The sequence below is a fragment of the Ictalurus punctatus genome, chromosome 23 (genome assembly GCF_001660625.3).
Source record: "Ictalurus punctatus breed USDA103 chromosome 23, Coco_2.0, whole genome shotgun sequence".
Classification (NCBI taxonomy): domain Eukaryota; kingdom Metazoa; phylum Chordata; class Actinopteri; order Siluriformes; family Ictaluridae; genus Ictalurus; species Ictalurus punctatus.
In genome coordinates, this window is record NC_030438.2 from 20118369 (window position 1) to 20129599 (window position 11231).

At 42.9% G+C, this 11231-nt stretch overlaps 2 protein-coding genes and 1 long non-coding RNA gene across 6 annotated transcripts in view; 1 reads left to right on the forward strand and 2 right to left on the reverse strand.

The window, feature by feature from the left end:
* Positions 1 to 2251, reverse strand: part of si:dkey-199f5.8 (beta-1,4-galactosyltransferase 3) — an 18007-nt gene extending 15756 nt beyond the window's left edge. For 2 of the 3 annotated variants that reach the window (XM_053674819.1, XM_053674820.1), the window contains exon 1: positions 1869 to 2251. The gene's annotated coding sequence lies outside the window, so the exon portion shown is untranslated. The remainder of the gene's footprint in view (positions 1 to 1868) is intronic. The other variant, XM_017452968.3, reaches the window with a different exon arrangement.
* The window catches only part of LOC124626216 (uncharacterized), a 7585-nt gene extending 1821 nt beyond the window's left edge, over positions 1 to 5764 (forward strand). The window contains exons 2-4 of the long non-coding RNA XR_006980915.2: positions 397 to 439; positions 5148 to 5396; positions 5641 to 5764. This is a non-coding gene — a long non-coding RNA (uncharacterized LOC124626216). The remainder of the gene's footprint in view (positions 1 to 396; positions 440 to 5147; positions 5397 to 5640) is intronic.
* Positions 5765 to 6560: 796 nt separating this feature from the next.
* psmc4 (proteasome 26S subunit, ATPase 4) lies at positions 6561 to 11133 on the reverse strand. Of its 2 annotated transcripts, none has more exons than XM_053674686.1 (11): positions 10130 to 10203; positions 9923 to 10021; positions 9586 to 9772; positions 9156 to 9302; positions 8883 to 8992; positions 8644 to 8737; positions 7960 to 8127; positions 7707 to 7783; positions 7414 to 7582; positions 7059 to 7114; positions 6561 to 6842 (listed from the first exon to the last, which is right to left on the reverse strand). In XM_053674686.1, exons 2-11 carry the CDS (start codon positions 10004 to 10006, stop codon positions 6729 to 6731), a joined length of 1206 nt encoding a protein of 401 aa, XP_053530661.1. In that variant the 5' UTR covers positions 10007 to 10021; positions 10130 to 10203; the 3' UTR covers positions 6561 to 6728.
* Between the last annotated feature and the right edge of the window lie 98 nt (positions 11134 to 11231).

Consider the following 11231-nt stretch of genomic DNA (forward strand, 5'->3'; position numbering starts at 1 on the left):
CCGAGTTTATATAATCTAATCTAATCTAATCCAGTCCAACGTTTCGGTCCGATATCAGTCCAGTAAAAATATTCGCTGTTTTCACCATCGGAATTAGTTCAGAGATCTTTACAGACCACAAAATCATTATTCAGCATTCAGTCCAATGTCATTTACATCAGACTTCATTTCTCAAACACAGGTACTGTCTAACTCCACCTGTCTGTCTCTCCCCCCACACACAGGTACTGTCTAACTCCACCTGTCTGTCTCTCCCCCCACACACAGGTACTGTCTAAATCCACCCGTCTGTCTCTCCCCCCACACACAGGTACTGTCTAACTCCACCTGTCTGTCTCTCCCCCCACACACAGGTACTGTCTAAATCCACCCGTCTGTCTCTCCCCCCACACACAGGTACTGTCTAACTCCACCTGTCTGTCTCTCCCCCCACACACAGGTAATGTCTAAATCCACCCGTCTGTCTCTCTCTCTCCTGTCTTTCTCTCTCACAAGTAACGTCTAACTCCACCTGTCTGTCTCTCTCTCACACAGTCTCTCTCCATCTCATACCCCCGTCTATATCCCTGACTCTCTCTCTTTAAAATTCTAAATCTTCTCTCTGTTTCTCTGTATCTGTCAACAATAATAAACAAGAGCGATATTAAGAATTAGAAGAGACAGAAGGGTGACGCAGATCACTCACTCACTGTCCCTCTCTGTATCTCTCTCTCCATCTTTCACTCGGACTTTCCTTCATTCTCTGTATCTGAATCTCTCTCTATCTGTCTCTGTATATCTCCCCCGTCTCTCTCTCTCTATCTGTCTCTGTATATCTCCCCGTCTCTCTCTCTCTATCTCTGTATATCTCCCCCGTCTCTCTCTCTCTATCTGTCTCTGTATATCTCCCCGTCTCTCTCTCTCTATCTCTGTATATCTCCCCGTCTCTCTCTCTCTCTCTATCTGTCTCTGTATAATCTCTCTCCATGTCTCTCTGTATCTCTCTATATCTGTCTCTCTCTCTGTATATCTCTCTCTAAATGTCCCTCTCTCTGTAGATCTCTCTATATCAGTCTCTGTATATCTTTCTCTTGCTCTCTATCTATCACTGTACATCTCTCTCTCTCTGCCTGCCTTCCTTCCTCTCTCTCTCTCTCTCTCTCTCTCTCTCTCTGTCAGTGAGGATTTGAGCTATTAAATGGAGAAGTAAAACCTGCTTGTCAGCTCCACCCTATTTCTGCTTCAAATAAAAGAGTCCCACAGAAATATTTCACAGCTCATGGACATCTAAAGAGGGAATTTTTTTACTTTCTTCAGCAGTTTGTTAATGCGCAATACACACTCCTCTGTGTGTGTGTGTGTGTGTGTGTTCTCTCTCTCTCTCTCTCTCTCTCACACACACACACACACACACACACACACACACACACACACACACACACACCCCCTGTCTGTTTGATGACTTTATTCGTTTTCAAGAGACGAGTACTCTCATGATCACTAAGAGAGAGCTGAGGGGGTCAGAGGGAGAGTTTGAAGCCGGATGTAATGAGAATAAACCCGGAATAAAAGCAGGAGGATCAGGGCTGAAACCACAAGTGCTGATTCGGCTCTTTACCGCCAGCTGTGTTCGCATCAACTCCACAGAACTACTCGTACAAACTCGATCCCTTACACAAAATCATTTTCAGACGATTACAAACAGACTGAACAGCCAGAACGGTTTAGTTTTAGAGATTAAATGCGGAAAAGAAACGAAAGGGAGCCGCTAATATTACTCTTAACGTTAGCGAGGAAAAGCTAGCGCCCATTCACAGGCGAGATTTCATGCAGCGAAAACTGAACACATGAATATAAACACAGGTATAAAGCAGAATATACACACTTACCGCTTTATCTCCCGGCCGGACTGATTAATACTACAGATAAACTCGCTCCAAACGCCGAGCGCGTGTGAGTGCGTGTGAGAGCGTGTGTGTGTGTGTGTGTGTGTTCGGAGTTGAACGCTTCCACCGTCTAACATTTCTCCAACACACCGGAAGTGAAGCACTTTGTTGTGGCTAAAAAAGTACGCGTGGATACAGAAAAACCAGTAACCATAGCTGCGTCATGACGTCATCACGTACGTTTAAGAAAGAAAAAAAATAGCGGTATTCCGTGCACGCGCTTCGGGTTTGATATGTTAACGACAGAACTGAGGGAAAACAAAACTTCCAGTGACACTAACAGTACAAACTCTCACATTTTAGACACACACACTCACTCACTCACTCACACACACACACACTCACTCACTCACTCACTCACACACACACTCACTCACACACACTTTTTCGGGGTCACATTTTTCGTGCACATCCATCAGCAAAACAAAATGGCGGTGGTTGGGGGATGGGAGGCATTTATGTGTGTGTGTGTGTGTGTGTGTGTGTGTGTATATATATATATATATATATATATATATATATATATATATATATATATATATATATATCAGTGAACGCTACATGTGAGCGGTGTTTCACAATTTTTTCATGAAACTATTTTTCATGTGCAGATTGTTTTCAGCATCTGTTTGCATCATCCCCCCCCCCCCCAACACACACACACACACACACACACACACACACACACACACATACACACACAATCTTTCTCCATCATTCCTCACCTCTCACGCAGGTGTTTCTCACCTCAGTGTCTACATGACATTCATCTGAACGCGTTTATCATCAGATATGACAGTAAATATCTTTACACTGGACTCGACAAACTATTTCATTACGTCTTTCTCTCTCACACACATACACACACTCCACATGTCACCGCTGAGGTGTGTTTGATCCTAAAGTAAAGTTCGAGAATATTTCACTTTTGTTGGAAAATCAAATGTAAACAATTAAGCGGTCAGTTTAAACGGAAAAGGACAGTGAGCAAGTGTGTGTAGGTGATAAAGTGTGTGTAGGTGAGTGTGTGTAGGTGATAAAGTGTGTGTAGGTGAGTACACAGTGAACTCTGGAGTGAATTATAGACAAAAACATCAAAGGCGTTCACCGTTAATTTGGACAAACCCTGAAATCAAATAACGGTTATTTCACTTTCTCACATTAATGACCCTCATAGCGGTTTTAAATACACGAATTAAACACTAACCCTAATACTATCTACTAATACTAATACTAATGCTTCAAAAAACCCAGAAATAATCTGTGTACATTGTGTTGTTGTAGGGGATTATGGGTTAGAGCTGCTCTGTGTGTGTGTGTGTGTGTGTGTGTGTGTGTGTGTGTGTGTGTGTGTGTGTGTGATTTATATTTATTTAGGCCTATATATAAATGATATATTTCTGTAATACATCTGTTAATTTAATCAGTGTCTGTTCATGTTTAATGTTTATTTTATTCATTATTGTTTTTCTATTCCTTTATTAGTTGTTATTGTTTGTCTATACAACTTTTATATTCATTTGCTTTGGTAACATTGTTAAAACAGTCATGACAATAAAGCACACTAAACGTTCTCTCTCTCTCTCTCTCTCTCTCTCTCTCTCTCTCTCTCTCTCTCTCTCTCTATCTATCTATCTATCTATCCATCTGTCCATCCACCTACCTACCTACTGTTGGTCTGGCCATTCATCCATTTATCTGTCTGTCTATCTATCTATCTATCTATCTATCTATCTATCTATCTATCTATCCATCCATCATTTCATCGGTCTTTTGCTTTTAGACTTAATGCATTTGCCTTTTTGGTCACAAGGATAGAAACACATGCTCTGTAGAAACAGTTGGCCAAAACTGAAATATCCGCAGTGTCCCTTCACTCCAAAAGTCGTGAACTTTACTTCTTCACATCAATTCAATTTCAATTCAGTTTTATTTGTACAGCGCTTTTTACAATAGACATTGTCTCAAAGCAGCTTTACAGAAACATCAACACGGTGTACAGATATTAAAGGTGTGAATTTATCCCAACTGAGCAAGACACTGAGTGGCGACGGTGGTGAGGAAAATCTCCCTAAGATGTTTTAAGAGGAAGAAACCTTGAGAGGAACCCGACTCAGAAGGAACCCGTCCTCATCTGGGTAACAACAGATAGTGTGAAAAAGTTCATTATGGATTTATATGAAGTCTGTATGGCGTTAGGAGCAGCCGTAATCCCAGCAGTCTGGAATTAAAGAAGATTTGAGCTCCATCCAGAGGCAGAAAGGATCTGGATCTCTAGTATCTCCATAAATTCGTGTGGGGCTCGGCGAAAGGAGAGAGGGAGAAAAAAGATCACTATGACTGCGAAGTAGTAGAACAGAATCTAGTCAGGGTAGGCTTGAGTAAACAAATACGTTTTAAGCTTAGACTTAAACACTGAGACTGTGTCTGAGTCCCGAACACTAATAGGAAGACTGTTCCATAACTGTGGGGCTCTATAAGAGAAAGCTCTTCCCCCTGCTGTAGCCTTCACTATTCGAGGTACCGTCAGATAGCCTGCATCTTTTGATCTAAGTAGGCGTGGCGGATCATATAAAACCAAAAGGTCGCTTAGATAATGTGGCGCGAGACCATTTAGTGCTTTATAGGTTAATAAAAGTATTTTATAGTTAACGCGAGATTTTACTGGGAGCCAATGCAGTGTGGATAAGATCGGGGTGATGTGGTCGTATCTTCTGGTTCTAGTTAGGACTCTAGCAGCTGCATTCTGGACTAACTGGAGTTTGTTTATGCTCCTACTGGAACATCCAGACAGTACGGCATTACAGTAATCTAATCTAGAGGTGACAAATGCATGAACTAGTATTTTCGCATCATGTAGTGACAATATGTTTCTTATTTTAGAAATATTTCTGAGATGAAAGAAGGCTATCCTAGTAATATTATCTACATGAGCATCAAATGATAGACTGGAGTCAATAATCACTCCAAGGTCTTTAACTGCTGCACATGATGAAACAGAAAGAACATCCAGAGTTACTGTGAGATCAGAAAGATTACTTCTAGCTACACATGGGCCTAATAATCAGCACTGCTAACATGTCAAGGAATCATCACACTGGCTAATAGATTGTTCTGTGCAGTTTATTATTGGTCAGATTACTGCTTTAACATCTCCATTCTTTTTATTTCTAATTAATCAGCACACACCATTGAGTTTACTGTTAATGTTTTGAAATGCAGGATGTCTGTGGGTCCACAAAGCTTCGTTCCTCAGTATAATCCCTGGAAGCCTCAGCCTCAGATGGACGCCCTGGTCTCAGCTCTGTGGCATGGCCTCTGTCCTGACACTATAATGAAAGACGATTATGAATCAGTGCATATATTTGCCCAGCTGTCCAATCACAGGAATGCAGTCATGCAAACCATGTATACACACATCTTCGATCTGGTGATTACACACCTGCCAGACAACAGAGACAGCAGGAACAGGTGAGAGACACCAAACTTCACAACTCTAGCTTAATGTTATCCAGTGTGAGCCATATCAAACACATCGCACAGATTATTACAGCTTTAAAACAACAACAACAACAACAACAACAACAAAAAAGAACACTTGATTCAAATGAACTGTCAGTCAAACAGAATTTGATTCAAATTAACTGCGAGTCAAACAATTCACAGCGTAGTTACTGCAGCAGTGTTTCTCAATCCTGCTCCTTTATTTCCTCAGTAAGGGTGTGTTATACAGCTTTCCCAGCAATTAATCCATCTGGCACAAATGTAAGTGGACCTTAAAATCAACATTTGCTGAGGACGTGGTGGGGAAAAAGCCAGCGCCTCTTACAACATTTCAGACCAGTTGGTTTGGATGACACTGAACAGAAATGTGAAAAAAATGTGATTTAAATGAACTGCAATTCAAACTGTGATCTTTTCCACATAGGCACAGTTGAGTCATAAAACAATAATAAAGTCACTGTAAACTTGTTTTATATTTAATTTAATCTTTGTACACGGATGATCAAACTGCAGTGCTTTTGTTTTGACGTGTTCTTTTGAGAAACAGCTCAACATCTTCCTGGAGAACCTACAGTAACTTAAATATAATCAAAAAATGGTGTAATTACGTCACCAAATATAAACAGCCAATCAGATTCAATATGCAAATAAGAAGGGGTCGACTGTATGTGTGTGTCATCATTTGACCCACATACAGCACACTTCATTTTATTCTCATGAAGGTCGTGTGTGTTAATGTGCTGAATCAGGACTTAAGCGTCTTCTGTCTCCCTCTGGTGGTCGTTAAAGGCACTACAGCAACCTGGGACTGAGCTGCTTTAACTCCCGGGTGGTATTTGGAGGAGAGGAAAGGAGAAGGTGGAGACATAGACGCGCTTTCATTGGCTGAAATTGCTCACATGGTTACATGCATTTTAAATGAAGGTCACGTGGAATCCAACCGCCATCACAGTGTTTAGACGTTTGCCAAAGCTAGCTAGTTTGCCATTAGAGTAGATTTACATGACCATCAACTATGATCAATAATTATATATAAATAAAAATAAAACATGGTGTCAGTGGCAGCAGCGTAGCGTGAACTGAGTCGTTAAATGAAATGATCAGTGTGTGGGAGAAAATAAAGCGGCTCTGTTTCATGGAAAACATTTTATTGGTTCTTTTTTGCAGTGTACAATAAATCACTAAGTTGCAGTGGGGTGTGTGTGTGTGTGTGTGTGTGTGTATATATATATACGTACAAATAAACACTGAAAAGAATAAGGAAAAAACGGCTAATGCGGATGTGATGAGTCTCCGTCTCTACTTGTAGAACTCGTGCTCCTGCTCGTCCTTCTTGATCACCGTCTTGTAAGCCTTCTCGAAATCCTTGGCCAGGACGATATAACGGTTTTCACGCACGGCCAGCATACCAGCCTGAGAACACGAACACGAACACACACACACACACACACACACACACACACACACACACACAGCTGTAGTGGTGCAGTGGTAGGAAGCAGCTACACATGACGTGAGAAAATGCTGCAACAGTATGCAGCTACACGTGTGTGTGTCTCTCTCTCACACACACAAAGTTGTTTAAAGCTGGAAGTTAAAGCGAGGTGTGTGAACGCGTTACACACTAACCTCCTGGCAGATAGAGTTAATATCCGCTCCAGAGATCTTGTCAGGTCGAGCAACATCTACACACACAGGTTAAGGAGAACACAAAGATACAAAATGCACAGCCAAAAAAAACACACACACACACACACACACACACACACACACACACACACACACACACACACACATGCTCTAACTCATAATCCCCTACAACAACACAATCTACACCCAGATTATTTATAAAATTAAAATAATAATAATAATAATAATAATAATAATAAAAAAGGCAGTCTTTGTGAATAGCAAACAGCCAATAAAGGAAAAAAGCAAGACTGAGGGTAGACAGGTGTGTTAGACAGGTGTGTGATGAGGATACAGTCCTCCAGGTCCACCTCCTCAGACAGGTTCATCTTGCTGGTGATGGTGGTGAAGATAAGGCGCTTCTGTCTGCGGTCTGGCACAGGAAACTCGATCTTACGGTCCAAACGACCTGGACGCAGCAGAGCTGGGTCCAGAGTGTCGGCCCTGTTAGTGGCCATGATCACCTGCGCAGGTGCAAACACGCGCGCACACACACACATTAGGAGGAGTGTGTAACTGATCAATGCCTGGAGCTTATTGGTGGATCTGTAACCTACATGTAGAAAATAGAATAAAGTCCAAACTCACCTTCACATTGACGTTCTGGTCGAATCCGTCCATCTGATTCAGGAGCTCCAGGAGGATTCTCTGCACCTCTCGGTCAGCTAGAGACAGAGAGAGAGAGAGAGAGAGAGAGAGAGAGAGAGAGAGAGATATTAAAGTCTCATGTCTAGGCATTAAAACAGATGATTATAAATCTCTCTCTCTCTCTCTCTCCCTCTCTTTCTCAGTCAGGTGGACGTGAAGGAGTGAAGGACTGTAAAGGTTAGAGAAGTCGTACCTCCGGTCTGAGCGTCGAAGCGCTTGGTGGCGATGGCGTCGATCTCGTCGATGAAGATGATGGCAGGTGCGTTCTCTTTGGCCAATCGGAACACGTCTCTGACCATACGCGGCCCTTCACCCAGGTACTTCTGAACAAACTCTGAGCCCACGACGCGGATAAACGCCGCTGAGAACACACAGGACAGGTCAACGTCATGATGAACCCGTCTGTCCATCTGTCTGTCTGCCTCTACCTGTCCATCTACAGCATCTGTCTGTCTGGCACCCTGTCGCTACATCATTACCTGTCTGTCCATCCATCCTTCTATCTCAACCTGTCTGTCCATCCATTCAACCTTATATAGCTACCTTCCTGCCTGTCCGCCCGTCTAGACTTTCATCTCGACCTGTCTGTCCAGCCGTCCGGTCTTATATAGCCACCTACCTGTCTGTCTGTCCAGTCTTTTACAGCTACCCGTCTGTCTGTCCATCTAGCCTTCTATCTTGACCTGTCTGTCCATCCACTTACACATCACATCCCATCTATCCACCCTTCTCTTCACTTATTTTTGGAGAACTCACTGAAATTAATTGTGAAATTTACCCAGAACTAATCCTGATCAGGAGACGTAGTTCTAAGAGGGAAGCAGCAGTGATGAGGCCAGATATTTCTTTATTTATTCAGTCAGTGTGATTAAAGTACCTGTGGTGTGGTGAGCCACGGCTTTTGCCAGCATGGTTTTCCCACAGCCGGGCGGCCCGTACATCAGCACTCCTCTCGGGGGGTCGATACCAATCTGGAGGAACGCACACACACACAGCACACACACTCTTTAATCCAGATGTTTCAAAGGTCAAATATTAAACCGCGGTTGTCCCAGCAGCCAGAAGAGCTTTAAACACTATTTTAAACACCGTTCTGATTTCCCTTTACACACTCACCTGCTTATAGAGCTCAAAGTGTGTGAGGGGCAGCTCCACGGCCTCCCGCACCTCCTGCTTCTGGATGTCCATCCCTCCGATATCAGCGTACATCACATCCGGCTTCTGATCTGTCACACCCAACACACACACACACACACACACACACACACACACACACACACACACACACGCAAGCGCGGGACGTTATGATGCGTCACATCATGGCTAAAAGGGAAGAATTTCTGCTGCAGGAAACGGGGGAAGTGTGGGAAGGGGGTTTGAGGTTTTTACCCGAGGTGAGCATCATGATGCTGCTGTCAGCCTCCGGGGGCAGAACGTCCACCAGAGCGTTGCTGTGTTTGTGCAGAGCCACCGAGGCGTTGGGCTTCAGCAGCTCTCTGTCTATAGTGCTCAGGATCCGCACGTAGTAATTCGACCCTTAAACACACACACACACACACACACACGCAGAGATAATTAACCACCATTACTCTCATTATAGCTAATTATACCTCAGATTAATAATACCAACTTGAAAACCTAAAATTTAGGAGATGTTAGTCACAGAATTCGACAAAACGAGGTACCTGGGCAAGAAGTGGAACCAATTAGTCTTAATACAGTCTACATGAAGGACTACGAGTGTGTTGGGGTGATAAACAACAATAAAAAATAGAAATATAGAGTGAAACAGCATTAAAAAAAGCCCGAAGCCCTGTACCTGTAGTGGAACCCACGATGGCGGTGTTCTGGTCCACGGCTTCCAGGAACTGTCCGATGACCAGCGGGATGCTCTGGATCCTCTTCACCTCCTCCTGAGCGTGGAGGAACTCCTTCTTCAGGTTCTTCTGCTCATCCTTAATGTACTCCTCCTGCACCTCCAAAAACTCCAGCTCCTGCTGCAGCTTCTACGTGGTACAAATATCACAAACATTGCAGAGTTTAACGAGATCACAGACGTGTGAATGAACAGCATGCTGTTATTATTATTATTACGTGTTATTGTTCATATAAAAGGTTTATTAGTGAAGACACTAAGAAACGCTATAAAAACAAACCTTATATCTGCTGTACAGATCTTCCAGATCCTCAGGTTCTGGGGCCAAAAAGGACAAACCGGTCTGAGGCCGTGAGCTCAGCATGGCTGGAACATCATCCTGTATACACACACACACGTTATTATTATTCGTTGAGACACTACTGCAGCTGCAAATCACAGCTTTATATATGAACACTAATATCGTTTCTATAGTAACAGCGCGTACAGTGGATTCTCATTAACATTTACGGAAGGAGTCTCCAGTCTCAGAGTTAAAGCTGTAGGTTTACGCTTCTTCTTTGAGGTTTTGAGCTGCGTGAAGAAGAATAGAGAGAGTCCGGTGAGGGAACCACTGTTTGTAGCTGCTATAACGTAAGCGAGAACAGGAACTCACTCGTCTTACGGACGTTCCACAACTTTAAACATAACTGTAAATGGATAAAAAGCATAATGTGTCGTTCTCTCATGAATTGGTGTTGTATAAGAGGAATAAAACACTACAGGGTGGGAACTGTAACTCAGCTACATCACACCAGTCGTTGATTATTTTCCTGTGACAGAACCACACACAGTGGATTCTCTCTCACAAATTAAGATAAGCGAAGCGAGCGACAGTTTAAAGATGTGTTCGAGAGATGTAGAAATAACACGTTTGTTATAAAACTGGAACAGACTTCAACTTTGCCGTGTAGATAACGTTAGAGAACCGGCTGAATCCCAAATGGACACTAATTCCCTACATAGGCGCACTACACTGAGTATAATAGCATAGCTTCTAATTAGGGCTGTACAACTGACGGAGACCGATTTGGTATCGAGCCTAAAATGAAGCCGGTTTCACATATTAAAACGCCGTTTTAAAAACACATATTACATAGTAATAAGATAATACCTTATAAATAAACGAAACATATGACTTCTAGAATGCCTAACTAGACTTAAGATGTCAGTAATAAACAACTACCGTTAGCCGAGTCGCTAAGCTAACCGGCTAGCTAAGCTAAAGTGAATGGCATGACAGAGCATTTGCCGAGTTTTGAATGAATCAGAGCCTCGAATCTGTTCATTATATCGTCTACAATCCGCAGTGAGGCCAAAGCGTATAAACCCGAGACGATAGGAGACAAACAGAATGCAAATAAATTGGGAATACGTGTTTAAAAGCTGAGGAAAAAGAGTGTGAGATGTTACCGGAGCCCTCTCGACTATCACTCCGCCATCCTCCATCTTGGATATACAGACTTTGACGTCGAGTGACGTCACACGCAGCCTCACGCAGCCTCACGCAGCCTAATGAGGGTAAACACTCAAGAATTTAAAAAGACGAG

Coding starts and splice junctions, on each gene's coding strand:
- psmc4 (XM_053674686.1), bottom strand. CDS start 10,006: ATGCTGAGCTCACGGCCTCAGACCGGTTTGTCCTTTTTGGCCCCAGAA. Junction 8,738..8,882: donor ACTTTGAGCTCTATAAGCAG/GTGAGTGTGTAA, acceptor GCGTTCCTCCAG/ATTGGTATCGACCCCCCGAG. Junction 7,115..7,413: donor GGAGGTGGACCTGGAGGACT/GTATCCTCATCA, acceptor CTGTGTGTGTAG/ATGTTGCTCGACCTGACAAG.